The 13,636-nt window shown below is 49.2% G+C and overlaps 1 protein-coding gene across 2 annotated transcripts in view; it reads right to left on the bottom strand.

The window, feature by feature from the left end:
* The window catches only part of Mrc2 (mannose receptor C-type 2), a 55,452-nt gene that overhangs the window by 20,871 nt on the left and 20,945 nt on the right, over positions 1 to 13,636 (bottom strand). For both annotated transcript variants that reach the window (XM_026402296.2, XM_026402297.2), the window contains exons 2-6: positions 4,296 to 4,697; positions 3,309 to 3,482; positions 2,946 to 3,110; positions 2,613 to 2,726; positions 1,971 to 2,114 (exon numbers count right to left, since the gene is read on the bottom strand). In XM_026402296.2, the coding sequence (XP_026258081.1) occupies positions 1,971 to 2,114; positions 2,613 to 2,726; positions 2,946 to 3,110; positions 3,309 to 3,482; positions 4,296 to 4,697 (999 nt within the window). The remainder of the gene's footprint in view (positions 1 to 1,970; positions 2,115 to 2,612; positions 2,727 to 2,945; positions 3,111 to 3,308; positions 3,483 to 4,295; positions 4,698 to 13,636) is intronic.

The raw sequence follows: 13,636 nt of genomic DNA, 5'->3' as shown, positions 1-13,636 counted from the left end.
GCTGGAGCGGGCTCGCTCCTTGGCTCAGGAGCTGTCATTCATCTCTTGTTAGTCAATGAGTTAAGACCCGAGGCTGCGGCCCTAGACAGAACTGATTTTCAGTGGCTGATCAGACCAGAGGGAACCTCAGAGAGGCAGGAAGGGAACTCAGGAAAAGAGGTTGCTGGGGCCTTATGGACGCTTTCGGGGCACGGAAAGCAGAACCCACTCGAACAACTACTTAGAAGTATGCCTTGTTCAGAGAGCTGGGGTGAGGGGGAAAATCTGAGACCACCGACATCTGCAGGCTGGAGGAGGACTCGCCTTTGAGGCCATGTAGGAAAGACCCAGGGGACAGAGCCTGCATCTGGGAAGACCTGGGGTTGGTGTCTGACTCAGGTTTCCTCCAGCAAGAGGTGGGCACACCCAGGCTGGGGTTGTGGCTCAGTGGTAGAGTGCTTGCTTCACCTGTGTGAGGCACTGGGTTCAATCTCAGCACCACATACAAACAAATGAATAAAATAAAGGTCCTTAACTAAAAAAAAAATATTAAGGAGAAAATAAAGAGGTGGGCACCCTAGATGCTGCTCCTCCTGACCCTCTGGGCAAGGCATGACTGATAGTCCTGAATTCATCTTTGAAAAGACTTTCATGGTCCAGAGCAGAAGTTTGGCTTTTTGTTTTCTATGGGTTTGTGAATTTCTTTCTTTTTTTCTAGTTTTGCCATGTTCCTCGTGAAAATCCCCCCCTTATCAACCCCACGGCTAGCTGGACAGGGGCAGTAGCCCCTTCAGCCTACATAATAAACCCACCAGTACCTACAGAAATGCTCCTTGGTGTCTTATTCATGGGGGTGCATTCCTTCTCAATTTGCATGTGGGGACTCTGCCTCTCAGAGACAAGGCTGCTTGTCCAGGCCACACACTGCTAAGGGGCAGAGTCCCCAAAGCAGGCACTGCCTGTCACCCCAAACTCCCCCATCAGGCCCCTGGAGCTATCTCAGTGAATCACAAATGTGAGCTAGAAGATTCTCCCTGGCTTAAAACCCTGCAAAAGCTGCCCACAGCCCACCTGGCCCCACCCAGACTTTGCCCAGCAGCAGCAGCCAAGCCCCTTCAAGGACTGGCTGCAACCTGCCTTTCTAAACTTCTCATTGTTGTGCCCATAAGCTACTGCTACCTAACCACACCTGCACATGAGTCACCTAGGATCTTATTAAGTTCAGGTTCAGATTCAATTTTTTTTTTGGGGGGGGTATTAGGATTGACCCCAAGGATGCTTTAGACATTCACAGGCCTTTTTATTTTTTATTTTAAGACACGTTCTCTCTAAGTTAGTTGCTGAGGGCCTTGCTAAGTTGCTTTGTGATCCTCCTGACTCAGCCTCCAGAGTGGCTGGGATTACAGGCATGAACCACCATGCCTGCCTCTGATTCAGGTAACCAGGTGCAGGGCCTTCGGTCTGCATTTCTAAACAGCTCCCAGGTGATGCTACTACGCTGCTGGTCTGAGGACCACACTCTAAGAAAAGTCTACTCCCCCAACCAAACTGCGCGACTCCCCATGCCTTAGAGCCGCCAGGTGTGCGTCCGGGCTGCCATACCTTTGCACAGGTGGTTCCCTCTGTCAGAAATGCCCTTCTCTCAATCTTGTATGGCCTTTTAAACTTACATTCAAATGTCACTTCCACAAAACCTTAAATCCCAGAACCTTAATTAGCTTCTTCTCCAGCACTTCTTATGCATCTTTCTATAAAAGCTCATAACTCAGAATATTGTAACAGGGTGTAAAGATGTCTGTCACCTTCAGCAGACTGTGGACTCCAACAGGGCCCTCTCTTTCAGCACTTAACACAGTTCCCATCCAATGTTCCCCAAATGAATTCATGGCACATCCCAGTTTGTTCAGACTTTAGCCGAACAACCGAAGGACAACTGGGAGGAAGAGCGAGAGGAGAGGCGGGGCCAGCTGGGCCAAGGCCCTGTGGCTCACCTGGCGGGGTGGGCTCGGCCGTGGCGTTGGGCTTCTTCTTGCACACATAGGGCAACGCGATGCTGCAGTCGCGGTTCTGCCAGCCACCCGAGGACTCGGTGCGGATCACCCCACAGTTTTCCTCACTTGGGTTGTCTGGCTGATCTGTGGGGCGGGCAGGGTGCCAGCACCCCAGGAGGGAGAAGCTCACACCGTGGCCCCTGGAACCTTCCTTAGAGCTTTCTGCTTTTCTTCACTCCCTGGGAAGCCTGAGCCAGCTGGAGAAGTTCAGTCCCCGACTCTGGTTCCACCACAGGGTCCTCATGCTTTTTAACCTGGGCCCACATCATCCTGAACCCCCACCCAGCAAAGCATAACAGCCCCAGCCCTGGCATCCCTGGTTAGGCCACGGGTGCACTGGGCAGCCGTGAGTGAGGCCAAAATCTGATCCATCCACCAAGCCCTAGGACCTGGGGCAGAGCTGGACCATCTGAGGTAGAGGCATCCACTCCTAATTCACACCAAGGCACATCAAGGACCAGTGAGGCCTGGTCCAGGAGGGGGTAAAACCTGTGCTTCTTCTCCCCCCACTGCTTGCCTGGAATAGTATAAAAGGAAGCCAAGTGCCTGTGGTGTCCCTGTGCCCCCAACCCCACGCCTCACCACTCTCCCAGTTGAGGTACTTGAGGGGCGAGTTGTCCGACCACTGCCAGCCCCCGCTGGTGTCCAGATCATTAAGGCCAATCCACAGCGTGGAGCTATAACCAGTGAGGAGCCCTGGGAATAGGAGAGGCACTGAGAAAGGGGAACCCCACCTCCAGTCCTCCACATCCCTCCACTTGCCCTGTCTCCACAAACAGCATCCTTACCCCCACACAAGCAGAAAGGGCACAGGGCCCTTCACAGGGGAGCAGGTCTCAGGCTGCTGGCACCCTCTCCCCATCCCTGGGTGGGTCAGACCCCAGCCCAGCCCCAGGGGGCTGCCCACGGCCTCACCATTAATGTAGGTCTGCTCGTGGATCTCTGTGATGCTCAGCAGATCTGCCCCCTGCTGCTCGCAGCTGGCCCAGGCTTCTCTCCAGGACAGAGTGGACTGGAAGTTGAACTGGTAGCAGCTGTCGGTCAGCTGGTCCTTGTCCCAGAAGGTCTCACAGTCATTACCTGCCATCAGCAGACGGGCAATGGTCCCTCCCAGCCCTCCCCTTCAGCCCCACAGGAAGTCCCTTGGGCACTGCAGGAACCTCACTACCACCCCCATACAGGTGCTCTGCCCCGGAGGGAGCCCTACCTCACAGAAGTTCCAGGGCCCCTCATCACCAGCCTCCCTTCCAGCGCCTCCCCACCTAGCCCTGCTCTCACTCTTGATGGGGCAGAAGCCCCAGCGCTCGTCTTTGCCGTAGTCCTGGGTGGTTGCGCACCACAAGTGCCCATCCTCGCGACCCGTGCTGGTGCAGCTGTGGAACCACTGGTTGTCATATTTGAAGGGGATGGTGCACGGCTTCCCGTGGGAGTTCCCCTGGATGGTGTAGACCTCTGCGGGGGAGGAAAACCAGGCCCTTGGCATCTAGACCCCACAGGCTGCCCCCCATTCCTGAAGGAAAGCCCTTTGTAACTCCCAGAGCTGGGAGTGGACAGGGGTCAGCAGAGAGTGGGAGGGGACAACTGCACCAGACAGTGACTTTAAGGCTCCCTCTGCTGTTAAGTCAGCCCAGGAGCCTGGGAGAAGTCCACTGTGCGTCCCGTAGGGTGAGGAAGGAGCTTCCCCAGGCCCCCTAGTGCCTGTTCAAAAGCCAGCTGAATGAGGGGCCTCTGAGTCACCCACAGAAGGCTGAGCTCAGTGGCATCTCCGCTTAGCTCTCCAGCCAAGGGAGTCCGTGCTTCTCCTAAAAGCTCTGTCTTGGCACTCAGAGGAGTTTCCAGGAAAGAATACCAAGGATAGGGCCACAGACCATAAGAGCCCCCCACCAGGTGACTCCAGTCCTGTTCACCACCTGCAAAACCTGTGCAGGGTTACTACAGGGTCTCCCCTAGAGTGGGCCAGGGAGAAGGGAATTTAATTTTAATTTTAGGCTCTTCATTTTTGTAGTGTTTGAGGTCTTTATAAGCACATAATAATTTTGAAATTTAAAAAAAGTAAATTAAAGGCTTTGAAGTTAATTTTCTTAATTATTCAATACGCTTCCCATTATAATAAAAGATGTAACTGCCAAGGTCCACAGAAGCCAAAGACCTTCTTGCCTTGGAGTTGGCCCTTCCCTTCCTCCAGTCCCCCTGACTCCCTCTGCTGTTAAATCAGCCCAGGAGCCAGCCAGGGACCCACTGCCCCACCTGCAAGCAGCCCCTCACCATAGTAGGGCCGAGCACATAGATCCTCATCACTGCCGTAGATGCGCCACTGGCCACTGCGGGTCTGGTCGCCTCGTTCAAGAGTGCCAGGCTTGGATGCATTGCCAGCGCGGCCCCCCAGGAAGAGGGACAGCTGGTCACCCAGTGTACGACAGTGCCAGCGAAGACTCAGGGCCTCGCGGTCACACTCGTACATGCCCAGGGAGGTTGTGGTGTTGGTGCCCGGCCAGCCTGTGCCCAGGCACTGCATGGTGCCCAGGTTGAAGAGCCGGTTCCGAGAGACCCACTTCCAGCGCTGAGCAGGGAGACTGGCATTGCAGGCTGGGGTGACTCGGACCTGTGCACCCTGGGACTCCAGGCAGCCCTGCAGTCCATGGCTGAAGATGAGGAAGACATCAGACTCTAGAAGGAAGGCAGGAAATGAAACCATCATGGGGTCACTCTTTGGTGACTCCCACGGCCCACAGACACTGACACGTGCCCAGCCCTTCTCGTGTGTGTGAAATCACTCAGTCCTATCAACCCTTCCAGGCGGGGATAAGGGGCACTATTGTGCCCCTGTGCCCAGAGGAGGCAGGGCCCACCTCTTTCCTAGCCCCATGCTCAGCTGGAGGCAGGACAGTCCTTTATCCCACCCCAAAAGCAAACTGTATACAGAAGGCCTGGTACTGTTGACAGTAGTCCTCCCTGTCAGTAGTAGTCGTCATGGTTTCCCTTTCCTCAGTCTCTGTCACCCATAGATAACTGTAATCCTAAAATATTAAGAGGAAAACTCTAGAAATAAACAATTCGTAAGTGTTTTGGTTTTGGGTACCAGGAATTAAACCCAGAGGCACTGTGCTACCAAGCTTCATTCACAGTCATTTTTTATTTGAGATGGGGTATTGCTAAATTTTTTAGGGCCTCACTAAATTGCTGAGGGTGGCTTTGAACTTGTGATCCTCCTGCCTCAGCCTCCTGAGTCGCTGGGATTACAGGTGTGCACCACTGTACCTGGCTCATAAATTTTAAATAAGTTTCATTACAGTATATTGTTATACCTGTTCCACCTTCTTACAAGTCATTGTTGATCTCTTACTATAATTTAACTTATCATAGATATGAACATATAGGAAAAAAAATCAGTATGTAGAGTTCAGTATTATCTGAGGTTTTAGGTTTGGAACCTGTCCCTGGGAAGAAAAAGGTCTACTATACTTTTCTGAAGATGTTATGAGGAGTGGTAGAGGAGTTTACATAACACACCACATTGTAGCCTTAGTCTCAGTCTCCATTGCATATCATGGGTTTCCTCCGAGCACAGTGGCATAAGCCTGTGATCCTAGCCACTTGAGAGCTGAAGCAGGAAGATCACAAGTTTGAGGACAGCCTTGGCAACTTAGTGTTAAAGTTGTTAAAAATAACAACTTAGTGTTAAAGTGTCTCAAAATAAAAAATGGAAATAAGGCTGTAGCTCGGTGGCAGAGCCCTTGCCTAGCACAGTGAGACACTGGGTTCGATCCTCAGTATCACATGAGAATAAACAAATAAAATAAAGGCATACTGTCCATCTACAACTACCAAAAAATTAAAATAAAAAGGGCTGGGGATGTGGCTCAGTCATAAAGCACCCCTGGGTTTGATTCCCAGTACGCCCCCCCCCCCCGCCCCAAATCATGTTTTTTTCTGCCAAAGTTCTTCTTTAACCTAAGAGTACTTTGTCACATTCTTTCCCTTGTCCTTCAGCTTCACGGGTTCCATCCTTTCCTCTTTCTAGAATCTTCCCTAATCACTCATCCTCTGTGGTTCCCAACCATCTCATGTCTGATTTTTTAGACAGCGTGATCCAGCCCTCTGGCTTGCTCCGTTGGCATCGTCTCACCTGCCTCCTTGCTGAGCAGACCCTGGGGAAGGCCCTGGGGAGATCCAATCACCCGCAGTACCCCCTCTCTGTAGACTAAGAAATGAGGCTTGAGTGGATGGAGACAAGGAGCAGATCAGCATTAGAGTCTGGGGCTGTGGTTTGAGTACAGGAAAGGAAGGGGACTAAAGAATATGGTGTTTCTTTTGGAGGTGAAATGAGATTGTGATAGTTGTACAACTCAGTGGATGTACTAACACCCAATGAATCATACATTTTAAATGGGTGAATTTTATGCATAGATTATGTCTCAGGAAAGAAGAAAGAGAAAGAGAGGGAGAAGAAGAGAGAAGTCAACCAGACAGGACAGCTGAGGCTCAGGGACATGAAGTGACCTGCTCACACGTGACCCAGCCAAAGCGCAAACCCAGATGTCTCTGAGGTCCACGTTTCACACCACCTTCCTCCTGTGACCAGGCTGCCACTTAAGGACATTGCCCACTCAGTCTCCACAGAATTTTTTCATACCCTAGTTACTAGTTCCTCAGGATATTTTTCACACTTTAAAAACATGAATCACGCCAGGCATGGTGGCCCACCTGTAATCCCACCGGCTCAGGGAGGCTGAGGCAGGAGGATCACCAGTTCAGAGTCAGCCTCAGTAATTTAGCAAGGCCCTAAAGCAACTCAGCAAGACCTGGTCTCTAAGTAAGATATTAAAAAAGGGACTGGGGATGTGGCACAGTGGTTAAGCATCCTGGGTTCAACCCCTGTACCAAAAACAAAAACGATTCACACTGCTAGTGTTCAAATGCGCTCTGTCACTTAGTGGATGACTTGGGCAAGGGCTTAACCTCTTTGTGACTCAGTCTCCTCATCAAATGATGCTTAGCGAGATCAAGTGAGATAAGAGATAACGCATGTAGAGTGTTTGGGAGAAGGTCTGGTACATAGTAAGAGTACTGTAAATGTTCATTTCTGTCATTATTATTATCCTAAGTTAGAGGTAAAGAAATTGACTAGAAGCATGGAAGCAATTCGATGAACCAAACATAAGACTGGTAAGGGATAGAGATGAAATTTGGCCCCAGTCTCCTGAGACCAAACCTTAAGTTCTTTCTGTTGCCCCATGATGTCCTTATCATCGCTCTGTGGTCCACTCTCCGTGAACAGCCAGAGTGATCTTTTAAAGATGTAAATCAGTTCTAGAAAAAAAATTAAATAATATTGGAGCACTGAAGGCCATAAAGAAAATACTGATGAATTCTATAGCATGAGAATTATTTCGTGGCAGAGGCCAGGCATTGTGGCGCAGGCCTATAATCCCAGCAGCTTGGGAGGCTGAGGCAGGAGGATTGCGAGTTCAAAGCCAGCCTCAGCAATGGCAAGGTACTAAGCAACTCAGTGAGACCCTGTTTCTAAATAAAATACAAAATAGGGCTGGGGATGTGGCTCAGTGGTCGAGTGCTCCTGAGTTCAATCCCTGGTCCCCCCCCCCACAAAAAAAAAGAATTATTTCATGGCAAGATACATGCCACAAGCAAAGTCAAAGTTCAAAAGACAAAACTATAAGCAACTAATTAGAGGCCAAGAAATTTCCCTAATATAAAAAGAGCTTCTACCAAAATAAATTATGAGGTCAATATTAACAAAGCAATAGAAAATGAGTAAAAGATATGTGTAGAAAGTTTTAAAAAATGCAACTGGTTCTTAAATATTTGAAATGAAAATGCCACTCATAGTAAAAGGAAAATAAACAGCATAAGAGGTAAGTCTCCCTCTTGCTTAAATTCTTTCAAATGTGATTCATCATCTTTCAGATAAAATTCAAGCTCCTTACTGTGAACCACAGTGTTGGACGGGTTCTGGTCCTGCCTACCCCATCTGATCTCAGATCACACCACTCCTCCTTGCTCGAGCCACACTGACCTCTTTGTTCCTGCATGGCTCTTCCCTTCTCAAGGCCTCTGCACCAACTCCTCTATCTGGTATTTCACATTTCAGTAAAAGAAAGTCACGTCTTTAGAGAGTCCCTCCCTAATTTTCCAATCTACAGTAACCACAGTTACTCACTGTCATATCACTTTATTATAATTCTCTTTGCAATGTTTATTTCTGATTGTTTTCAGCATCTGGGCTACCTGTGAGTCTGCCATCTATTGACTTTTTTTTTTTCTCTTGGTTATAGGTCATTTCCTGAGACCTATGTGTCTAGTAATTTTTTTTTATACTGGACATCATGGATATATATAAAAAATAGATGTTTTTATGCTGGACACTGCAGATGATATGTTACAGGGAATTTGAATATTTTTTTTCTATCTTCCTATAAAGAACGTTGAGTTTTGTTCTGGCAAGCAGTTAAATTACTGTTGGATGCCCTTGATCCTGTGGAGCCTTGCTAGGCTGGGTTTGTTTTGGTTGTGCCTTAAGTCTCAAGGTGTGGCTTTTAGCCTTGGATTTAATCACAAGGTGAGGCCCTTCTGGAGTTTCAAAAGAAAACTTAGATGATTGCCAGGCCCCTCTAACTTGGTGGAACTTGAATTCTAAACTTTGTTCCTTAGCACTAAGCAGCACCTGAACCCTCTGCTCCCCAGCTGCTGGTTTTGCTGGGCTTAGAGTCTTACCCTGCATATGCACAATTTAGGGGTCACTACAGTTTGAGGGGAATTTGTAGGAAGAATCTTTATGGCTCTTTTCTTTCTTTCTTTTTTAAGTTGTAGGTGGACACAATACATTTATTTTGTTTATTTAGTTTTTTTTATGTGGTGCTTGGATCAAACCCAGTGCCTCATGCATGCTAGGCAGGTGCTCAACCACTGAGCCACAGCCCAGCCCTTTCTTTCCAGGATTTTTTCTCTCTAAATTTTTAGCCTTTCCAGTAGTCGTTAACTCTGGCCTCTGTTTTTTTGTTTTGTTTTGTTTTGCCACTTTTGATGAGGTCCTCAAGCTGGGAAGCGTGCTCAGGGCACTAAGCTGGTTCCACAAGCCACTCACCTTGTTTGCATTTCTCTTGCAAGGATTTTTCACTCCCTACATCTGGTCCCTCCAGGGACTCTCTCCTTCTCTACACTGTCGTTCTCCAGTGTCTTCAGACCACTACATTTTGTGCTTTCTCCTTTGTCCCTAAGTCTTCTTGGCCAGAGAGTTAGACTGCCACAAGCTCCCTGCCATCTCCAGGGCCAGAACTCACTGTCCAACACGTTGGTGGTTGTTGATTGTCCGTGTCTCCTCTCTTGTCCATAAGCTCCAGGGCTTTCTGTCATGCCCATCACTGTGTTACTAGCACCTGAAACCCAACCTGTCACCCCACGGTGCTTAATAAATAATGAATGAATAAATGCATGCATGAATGAATGAATCTTGTGTCCAGATAATGATCACAGCCAGCTCATCTGTCTTTCTGCTTCTTGTTCCACCTGTCAGATTCATTTTCCTAAAAACACAATGCTCCAGCTTCTGTCACTAAGTGCCTAAAACAACCTGATAGGAGGATCAGTGGGGCAAGGACCCTGTCCCTCTATCCACCCATGGGATAGCACCAGGTTGTGGCTTCTTGGAAAGACAGAGGTGAGCTTCCAGAAGGATGACCAGGTGGCTGCCACATCTGATCCTCTGTCTTGAGTCCTCTGTCGTTAGCATGCTTTTTTCTTTCTGCTATGGTCTGAATGTTTCTGTTCTTCCCCAAATTCACAAGTTGAAATCTTAGCCCCCAAGGTGATGGTATTTTGAGGGTAGGGTTTCTGGAAGGTGCTTAGGTCCTGGGGACAGACACCTCATAAGATTAATGCTCTTATCAGAGAGACCCTGGAGAGACCCTCATCCCTTCCACTAGGTGAGGTTACAGTGTGAAAGTGGCCGTCTCTGAGGAGGTGTCCAGATAATGGCCTTCCCCAGACACTGAACCTGCTGCCTCCTTGTCTTGGCTTCTCAGCCTCATGAGAAATAAATTTCTATTGTTTATAACCCACCTGTCGATGGCATTTTGGTATAGCTGGTTAGACTAAGATGCCTTCCAACACCTTCCAGAACTGATAAACTGGCCCCAGGACCTGACCCAGGCCTGCCCAAACTTTCCTTTAAGTCCAGATATTTGGTTCTCAGAAATTCCATTCTGGTGAGGACAGTCGGTGGTAACCATAACTGAAGTGGCTCTCGGCAGGAGGTAAAGAAAGGGCCTGGGATCAGATCAGGGAGAAAACATTGCTTGCTTTTATAAATGCTTCTCAGGGACAGGACTGGACAACGAGGCCCCAAACCTCACAGGAGCCCACACATCCCAAAGGGACAGTATCATCTCCTCCTCCCGACAGAAAACCCACATGTGTGCCAACTCAGTCCCAGACTGACTGCAGTGGTTTTAACCAATGGCAAATGAAGGGTCTGAAAGAGGTCCGTGTTAATTGGCAGGGGCTACTCCGAGGGTCAGGCCAACTTCCCTCACTTGACAGACGAGGAAACAAGCCCAGAGAGGGGAAGTGGTCCTATCACAGTCCTCTTCAAGGGCTCAGATTCCTCCTCTGTGACTGTGAGCGCCCTCCCTCTGATCTCCTAGATTCTAGGTTCAAATTCACCTTACTTCCTGGAGCACTTGCCAGGTACACAACATGTTCCAAGCAACACTAGAACCACCCATAAACCCTAAGGCCGTCCTTACCCTCTCAGGATTTGCAATCCAGTTAGTGAAGAACAGTGGCTTTGGACACAGCAGGACATAAGGGCAAAAAGCCCTTAAAATCATAGGTGTCCACCAGGTATGGTGGTGCACTCCTGTAATCCCAGTGACTCAGGAGGCTGTGGCAGGAAGATCTCAAGTTCAAGGACAGCCTGGGTAATTTGGTGAGATTGTCTCAAAATAAAGAATAAAAATAGCTGGGGGTGTGGTTCAGTTGGGATGGAGCACCCCTGGGTTCAATCCTCAGTATCAGAAAAATAAAATCCCAGGTATCCAGAGTGACAGAGGGATCTGTGTGCCTCCCAGGGGCTTGGAGGCTTTCTCAGAGGTGAGCTCTGAAAACTCTGAGGATCTGGAGGACATAGGGTGAAGGATGCTGGAAAAAAGGGCAAGGAACCAGGGAGATGCCCCCAGAACAGCTCCTAAGCAAAGGAAAGGTTCTGGAGATCGATACTGGGGACTCTGCAAAGCTGGCCTGGAGCATTTTCCACCCAAAGACAAGCAGTAAGCCTGGGCCATCACAGAAAGGAGATAATTTCTCCAGGGTCCAATGGGGGAGGGATGCATAATCAGCCTTGGCTGAGCTGACACTGCTAAGGAGAGAGCCTGACCCGCTCTGTGTTCTTTGTGCCTCTGCTTCCATCCAATATGAAGCAAGCAGCAGGAACTCCAGGGACAGAGGCCAGATGCCCGTCACCCTGAGAAGCCTCTCCCCATATCCAAGTCTTGCTCTTCATTCCTGGGAGCACTGGCTATCAATGCATAGAGAGAGGTTCTGGCCACCTTAAAGGGTACAGAACCCTTTACGAGGATCTTGGAACTGTCCTCCTGAGGGACAAAGGTGACCTCTTGTGTTTTGTTGGCAATTATCTCATGCCTCGTACAGTGCTATGCATCAAGTTATGGTTCACTCTGTACTTGAAGGAATAGATGAATAAAGCTAGCTCGGGAGCTGAGCACTGAGCACCAGGGATGATTCGTTCATTTATTCAACAAATATTTATTGAGAATTTCATAGATGCCATGCATGGTGCTAGGCATGGAGGACATAGTGGCATAATCCCCGCCCTTGTTGCAAAATGGTCTGGCCGTCCATTGGGTTCCACACGGAAGACTTGGAGGTGATTCCAGAATCCTCACTGCTGAGCTGCCCATCGGTTCGTACCTTTTGTCTCCCCAGCCAACTTCTCACCTTTTCCTCTTTTTTTTTTTATCCTTCAGTATTGGGGATTGAACCCAGGGGCTCTCTACCACTATGCTACACCCCCAGACCTTCCCACTGCTTTTATTTTAAGACAGGGTTTCGAAAGTTGCTGATGGTAGCCGTGAACTCCTGATCCTCCCACCTCAGCCTCTCTGCGCACCTGGATTACAGGAGATGATATACAAAGAGAAACAGCTTAGCTGAGATGTGGAAGTGAGTCCTAGTGGTGTTAGACATTCGGTCTCTATCCCTGAGGGACTGTGGCTTCTTTTTTATTTTTTTAGTGCTAGGGATCAAATTCAGGCCCTCACACACGCTGGGCAAATGTTCTACACGGAGCTACAGCCCCAGGATCTGGATCATGATTTTTTTTTTAACATCTTTATTTTATTTTTATGTGATGCTGAGGATCCAACCCAGTGCCTTCCACATGCGACGCAAGCACTCTACCATTGAGCTACAACCCCAGCCTGGATCAAGTTTTTTTTTTTTTTTTTTTGGCTGAGTTTGATTGCATTTGGTTTCTGACCCTTGTGTCTAAAAGAATCCTGATAAATACACCGTCCCTCTCACAGTCTCGAACATCAACCCATTCATTCTCTTTACTTCCAGAGATGCTGTTGCTCCAGGACCCCTCTGCTATGATCTGTCAGACCACAGCAGCTCAGAGGAGACTGGACCCTCCAGCCCACTAGGGTGAGGGGGTGCTTTCTCACTCCAAGCTGATGATAAATGGAAACATTAATTCCATCTATAGGTATGTACCACTACACCCAGTTGCAATGGGGTTTTAAAGTCTTTGTCCTGCATTGAGGAACTCCCATCTCTTCCCTCAGTGATGGTCACTGAAACCTCTTCCTTCTGCCTTAAGGAACCTGCAAGGCCTTGCTAGACTCCAAAGGCTGAATGCAAAGGCTTGACTATAGCCTGTCTCTCTGAAGCAAACCTCCCAGCTGTCCCCGTAGCTTTCCCAGACTTGACCCCGCAGAGGCAGCCAGAGGTCTGACCTCAGACAAGACGGCTGCTCTCCATTACAAGTTGAAGACATTACCACTGAAGGAAGCAGATGAGAAGTTCATTCTAGCACAGTGCCTGGCACGCAGCAGGCTCTTAACAAATATTTGTTGAATGAGAGGCATGTGGCGCAAAACCCTGAAAGGCACAAGCAGAGGCAAGGACAACGAGGGTGTTCCAAGTTGGGGAACCGCAAGAGCAAAGGCCAGAGGCAAGAATCTGTGCTTAGTAACTACCTGGCTTAGCTCCTACAAGAATTGGGTGCTGGGGGGGACCTAATGTGCTCCCCAAAGCATGGCAAGGTGGCCTCCAGCCCCTGAGCCTGTCCCCCATTTGCCCTTTCCTGGGCCAGTCAGGGTCAGAGGCTAGGGGTCATTCCAGGGAGAGCCAGAGGCCGCCTGCAGGGCGGCCAGCCAAGAGGAGCAGCTGTTTTCAATGAGCAGCTTGGCCCTGAGGCCAAGCCTGGAAATGTCCCTGAGTCAGCAGAAGCTGCCAGCCCCGCCCTACTAAGGGGCCAACCCAGAGGGGGAAGCACCCCACCCTACTTCATCCCCACAAAAGACCGTGTTGGTGTACATGTAGGCATGTTGACCCTGAGCTTAGGGGTG

This window comes from Urocitellus parryii, chromosome 7 (genome assembly GCF_045843805.1).
Source record: "Urocitellus parryii isolate mUroPar1 chromosome 7, mUroPar1.hap1, whole genome shotgun sequence".
In the NCBI taxonomy this organism is placed as follows: Eukaryota; Metazoa; Chordata; class Mammalia; order Rodentia; family Sciuridae; genus Urocitellus; species Urocitellus parryii.
The sequence above is the reverse complement of the archived record's forward strand: the minus strand, read 5'-3'. Positions and strand labels throughout refer to the sequence as shown.